The sequence below is a fragment of the Solanum dulcamara genome, chromosome 1 (assembly GCF_947179165.1).
Source record: "Solanum dulcamara chromosome 1, daSolDulc1.2, whole genome shotgun sequence".
Lineage (NCBI taxonomy): Eukaryota > Viridiplantae > Streptophyta > Magnoliopsida > Solanales > Solanaceae > Solanum > Solanum dulcamara.
The window spans coordinates 21103334-21109473 of NC_077237.1; the positions used below are offsets into that span (position 1 = coordinate 21103334).

The following is a 6140-nucleotide window of genomic DNA, read 5'->3' on the forward strand; positions in this document are numbered from 1 at the left end:
TTACCGTGGTATGGGTCGAGTTCCTTTTCTTTTTTTTTTGTTTTTTTGCAAAATCTTAACTTGTGGTTAGCTTAAAGAGTAGTGTCATCAAACACAAAAGTAGTTGAATTCAGTCTATTCTAGTAGAAATGATTTTGAACATTAGAACGGGTCCTGGTGCGATGACTAAATTAATGCTATGATTGCCAACAGTAGGTGGAGAACAAAGCAGATTGGTATCGAACACTTCTGGGGCTCTATGGTAAAACTAGCTCAATAGTTTTGGAGTTTATACAGTAATTAAGATTGATAAAAGTTCGTTCTAGTATATATTTTGTCAAAAGACAAGTCCCCTGCAGGGCGGCACGCACCTCCACCGGAGTACAACAGCTGGCTCATTACACCATTGCTTTTGTGTTGCACACTAACAAACTCCAATATTCTATTCGAAAGGCTGAATGGCCAAAACGAGGAACTTGAAACTCGGGGCACGTCTAAGAGAAAGCCAGTCACATAGGAGACGATAACAGAGTCTTAGCTAAGATCAAATTCAGAATTCAAAGACTGCACAACAGCGAGTTTTCAAACACATCAACAAGGACTAACAGTTCCTGTTTCAGAACCAACGCCAAGATGAAGGGACGTTTAAGCATTAGGAGAATGTTCTCCTAAAAGGAGCCAAAGCTCACTATAGAACATTCAAGCTGATGATTTTACAACAAAGTGCAATTTCTAGCATAATCATTACACAAATCCAGTATCAAGCTAAAATTTAACAAACTAACAACGCAAAAGGAGATGATAAGAAAATAAAGTCTAAATAAAGCACCAACACTTTACTTTATTCCCACAATCGACATAAGAAACTGAAGCTTGTCATTCACTTCTGTCAAAGTGGACGGGTTACGGAATGTAGATGGCGGCTCAACTCCAGTAAAGATGTATAGCGCTTTTAGTTCATCTACCAACAAAGGTTGGGGTGCTGCTGTGTATCCCACGATTGTTCTCATTGCATTTGTCTTCTCCCATATCTTCTCCTCACTGAGGAACTCCTAGCAATATCATCGAGCAAGCAAAAATGAATCTAAGCCGCTTTAAATACTCTAGTAAGGAGGAGTAAAAACAAGAAAATAAATAAACATTACAAGCCGCTATAAAAAATTGAACATGGAAAGTGAAGTGTTCGCATATCTTGCCTTCCACCACTGAAAAAACTATATACGACAGCCTCTTAAGACAAAAGAGGGACTAACCTTGATATCACACATAGCAGTATCAAAAATTGCAGGAGCAATGGCATGTTAAAAACCTCAACATTAGCAGGGATTCTACAATTTGAATCATCAGTTGTGCATGCAATCCACTAGTGATAAACACAGTACAGGTAGACTTGGAATAGCCATATATCCTTTGTAAACGCAACTCATATTTAGTATTAAAATCACATGGACCTAAATAGAGCACAAAGAGAGGACATGTCTGCGACAGCCCAACCAATTTGGAACTGAAGGTTGAAGAATGGTTAAATAACATTTATTATACATTGTCATAAGAATCAAAACTGTGTACACATAAACACTCGTTGCCATAAAGCTCTCTTTAATGCTGCTTCGCATCATAATTGGCTTGAATGAACCAACAAAATACAAGCCACAGAGGTGCTGAACTTGATTAGGTGCTCTTGGAGCATCCAATCCCCACTAAGCCTATTAGTTTGTCACGCAATCACATTCTTCTACACACTCACTTCCACTTTCTAGACCCAGAAAAAAAAGATCTTAAAAGGTTCCAAAAAGAAAATTGAAAACTCAGAACCTTCATTACTCTCGTCCTACTAATAGACAACCTGACATGCATCCCAAAACTACAAGAATATTCTCACATCTAGACAGCTAGTGCACACTTTGATGAGTACTGGGTATATCAACCCGCCAAGCAAAATGGGCTCATACTGAGTTGTAGTGGAGCATGCTGCGCATGACCAAAGTTGGACCAAGGAAAATAAGAGTGATGCGAGAAATGAAAGAGCACTAATAACAATGGGAAGGAGAAAGCCAAACTAATAGAAGAAATGAACTAAAAGTCATACACACTCTACTAAGAAAACCAATGCGTGTAAGGTGTACTTGATCTTTAAAAAGAACAAGACCAGGTGAATGTGAAACAACTTACCACCAGTAAAGGGACTGAAAGAGAGGGGAACACGCTAAATTTTTAATAGTTCTTTTTAAGGAAAAAAAAACAATTACCCTTATTAGAAGAATATTCACATCTAACTGCAAATCTCACTTGAATCTCGTAACAGATATCATGCTCCACGTTGAAAAATGCTGGATTAATGGCCTTTTTTTTGGAGGATTATGAGCCCTTTGAGAACTTTTTAGGTCTTCAATGTGCTTTATGCTTCTATTACACAAAGCATCTGGAGGAAGACCATGTAATTGTTAGCTGATACTTTACTTGAGCATTGGTAAACAATTGATAGTTTATGTAATTGCACTTTCTTTTCTTTTTCCTTTCCAAGGTTCGGTCTGGTTTATTCATGAATAGAGTAGCATTTCTTGCTATGACAAGGATTTTTTTCCTTTCATGAGCGGATTGAAGCAATCAACAGTCGGAATAATTCCCAATATCTAATCAAAGTAATTTATGGGTACGCATACCAAAGGACTCCAGCCAGGTTTATCCTAAATTGCTTTCAAACAGATTATGACCAATTTTTCCAGATAAACTTTAAAGAACAAAGAGAACAACGAAATATTAAAAGATAATCCTCTCTGAGAATCCCCATAATTTCAGGAAAGCAACCAAAGGTGGCAGAATTAGACTTAGAACTGACCTTGGCGGGTTTGGCCTTCGGAATCCCTGCTCTTCCAGAAACCTGATTGACACCACTGGCATTTGCATTTTTCTTTTGATCAGTAGTCCCTTTTTTTCCAGACGGAAGGTTCCCGTGGACATCAGGTGCCTTCCTTTGAACCTCTTTCGGAGCCACCAGGTTATCCTTGCCTTCCAATGGACGAGAAGCATCGTTTGCAACATGCTTGCCATTGTTGGCTTCTTTAGGATCCTTAGTCGAGTTTGCAGCTTGCCCAACCTCTCTGCTCCCTGGCAGTGTTTTGTCCATCTCAGCAGCTTTCTTGGCCTTTTTGGCAACACCACTTTGGTTGGCCTCATCTTTTCCTTCTTTGGTCTCCCTTTTCACTGGTAAATGCTTCTCATCTTGCTTCACCTTAACTTCATCCCTCACCTCTTCCTTTTTTTCTATTATCTTCACATCAGTATCTTTGTCTTCCTGCTGCTTATTGCTCAACCCCTCCTCTTTCTCTGATATTGCAACATTTTTTCCATCATTTGCTTTCTTCTTTTTGTGGTGTTTCTTTGAACTTTTGCTGACGTTTGGTTTCTTCATTACCTCTATTATCTCTTTTTCTTCCGAGGTAACCTCGGGTCCTTTTTCAGTTTTTGTTGCTTGAGTCTCTCTCACAAGACTATCTACCTTCTCATCTTTGCTTTCTAATGGCTTCTCTACTACTTCTGGATGTGTAATCTTTTCATCCTCGTTTCCCTCAAGTCCCCCTGGATTCTCTAAGGTATCTTCCTTCACTGCATCACCTACATATACTTCAACCAAATTCTTATCTGGCAGACCTGGTGTTAAAGTGACGTCTTTTTCGCCCTCATTTTTACCCCTGGCTTCTGTGGCCACCAAATCCAAACCCTCAGTTTCCTTAATTTTTTCATCAAATTCCCAATTTTCTGCTTCTCTCCCTCGTTCGATTTCTAAATTCTTCTCCTTCATTGATCCCTCATTCTCTCCTTCCAAGTATTCACCCACATCATCCTCATATCCTCCTCCTTTAACATCCTCATCTATATTGATATCTCTTTCTTCCTCCGCTCTGCCAACATCTTCATCTACAACAAGAGTAGGTCCTCCCTCGTATCCACCGCCCTCCTCCATCACTAACTCAATCCGTATTTCAACTCCTCCTTTTGCATCCTCCATTTCTTTCTTTTCCTCCTCTTCCATCAACATGTCTCCACCAAAACCAGAACCTTTCCCTCCTACTTGTTCATCATAATCCTCTTCATCATCAACCATTTCCCCGTACCCCAACAATAGAGGTGGCTCTGACCTTGGAAGCAACTTGTTCATAAGCTTCTCAGTACAAGTATAACTAGCAAAAGCAAGACCAAAAGGGACCGAAAATGCGAAACCGAGAGCAGAAATTACAATAAGCGGAGGAAGAACAACTGGGGTAGAAGAGATTACAATACCTGTAATCATAACCTTCTTCCCCAACCCCAATCCTCTTGTCACAATCCATCGTATATTACTCTCTTTCACTTCCCCCTCGTCTTCATCATCTTCATCTTCCTCCTCTTTTAAGGAAGTATGCTCCACAATCCTCCGCTCCACAATTTGATCTTCCATCCTTAAAAAAAAACAAAAGCATTATTTAAGAGAAAAAAAATAACACAAATTAAAATCAAGCAAAATAAGAAATAAACTCCGCTAACAATGAAATCAATTCCAAAAACAACAAAAGCGAAGCTATATCAAACGACGGAAAATCGATCTCGAAATAAGCAAGAAAAATTTCTATATGAGCATTCCTCCCAAAAAGAAAGAAAATTTTTCTTTACTGTTTATAACAGTAAGAAGTAAACACGGGAAGAAGCTAGTAGACATGTAATATGTATACCTAAAAAAAAAAAAATTTAATCATATATACATATAAATAATATAATTTTTTAGTAAAGGAGATTAAGATGAACTCGTGGGGTCTTATTAGCTCCGCCCGTGTTTCTGATACATGGAATAAGAAGCTTATACAATAGTAGTACTTCAACAATGGAAACCCCCTTAGCTTGTGGCGAAGCTAAGAAGAGAGTATAGCTCACCTCAAAAACGATAGAAGCAACAATTATCGAGCAACTCTACTTGAAGAATGTCATGAAAGGAACCGGTTTGAAAAGAGAGATATATTTGATTGCGTGAAGGGATTTGTTGAGGATAGGAAGATAAGCGTTGGGAAGGGGTAAATTCTGGGAGAAGATGACAGGCGTCATAGTGGGAATGGGATAGCTGCATGCAATATGACGAGGCAATAGCAGAAGTATCCACGTACCTGCAGGATTGCCACTGCGCATCCCAACGTTGTCTCATTTTTCTTTCCTTTTGTGTGTTTTGGTGATATGTTATTTGAACAACACGACCACTCAAGTCCTTTTAGCTACAATTTCATATAAAAATAAGGTAAATGTTAAAAATATATTTAAATTATTTTTTTAAAAAAAATTTATGTTTTATATTTAAATTATTAAAAGTGTAATTTTATATCTAAATTATTAAGTATTAATTAGAAAAATACGTTTTTTTATTTTACTTTTATCATAGTATATGTACTACACTTTCTTTTTCATTTAAAAAAATTTATCACATCACACTCCGCATGGATAAAATATTCTACATTAACAGAAATGGTGAAAATCATTTTCACCCCAATTTTGTTTTTTAAAATCAAACTTCCTCTCAACTTTGAACAATAATCAAACTCCCCCCTTTATCCTAATTAAAACTTTAATATTTATTTATACAAGTGAAAATAGCAAAGAATAATAACTATACAAATATATTTCAATGTAGGAAATACAAATAATTAATTTAATTAAGCACAAATTTTTAAAGATTGTATTATTTAGATTTTAAATAATTTTAGATTATAATTAATGTAATACTCCATCAATGTCAATCAAAACTTGTTTATTTATAAAGAAGAGAATACCCACCTTCATTTAATATTATTTATATTAGTTGACTCTCATTCTAAAAATAGTTATTTTAATTTACTTGTCCAATTTATGAAATTTAAAAAAAATTTAATATCTTTTTATTTCTACCCTTAGTATTAAATAATTGTATAAAGTAGTAATATTCAAATATAAGGTTTCAAAATATTATTAAAAATGTTGGTGTAGTAAAATACACATCTAATTATTTTTTTAAGGGGTATCATAGATATCAAAAAGTGTCAAGTAATATAAAATGCATGGAGTAAATAATGGAGAAAATAAAAAAGATATGTATACACACATATACACACACACTTAATGCATATTATATTTAAATAACAGTCATAAGAATAATATTAAAT

At 36.0% G+C, this 6140-nt stretch overlaps 1 protein-coding gene across 4 annotated transcripts; it reads right to left on the reverse strand.

Moving 5' to 3' along the window:
- Nucleotides 1-493: 493 nt before the first annotated feature.
- On the reverse strand, nt 494-5163 carry LOC129903044 (eukaryotic translation initiation factor 5B-like). Of its 4 annotated transcripts, none has more exons than XM_055978548.1 (3): nt 5115-5163; nt 2819-4418; nt 494-1020 (listed from the first exon to the last, which is right to left on the reverse strand). In XM_055978548.1, the coding sequence occupies exons 1-3, from the start codon at nt 5150-5152 to the stop codon at nt 1018-1020; spliced, it is 1641 nt and encodes a 546-aa protein (XP_055834523.1). In that variant the 5' UTR covers nt 5153-5163; the 3' UTR covers nt 494-1017. The 4 variants fall into 4 exon arrangements, with proteins under 4 accessions (XP_055834523.1, XP_055834501.1, XP_055834509.1 ...); XM_055978526.1 differs by having other exon boundaries at nt 494-1031; XM_055978534.1 differs by lacking the exon at nt 5115-5163 and adding an exon at nt 4888-5050 and having other exon boundaries at nt 494-1031.
- Nucleotides 5164-6140: the final 977 nt, after the last annotated feature.

What these genes read in the sequence shown, in the direction of transcription:
- LOC129903044 (XM_055978526.1), bottom strand. Translation starts at nt 5,152, where the DNA reads ATGAGACAACGTTGGGATGCGCAGTGGCAATCCTGCAG. An exon ending in GCGCAGTGGCAATCCTGCAG is followed by an intron (nt 4,419 to 5,114) that starts GTACGTGGATAC and finishes TTTTTTTTTAAG; the next exon opens with GATGGAAGATCAAATTGTGG. An exon ending in CGAAGGCCAAACCCGCCAAG is followed by an intron (nt 1,032 to 2,818) that starts GTCAGTTCTAAG and finishes TGATATTGCTAG; the next exon opens with GAGTTCCTCAGTGAGGAGAA.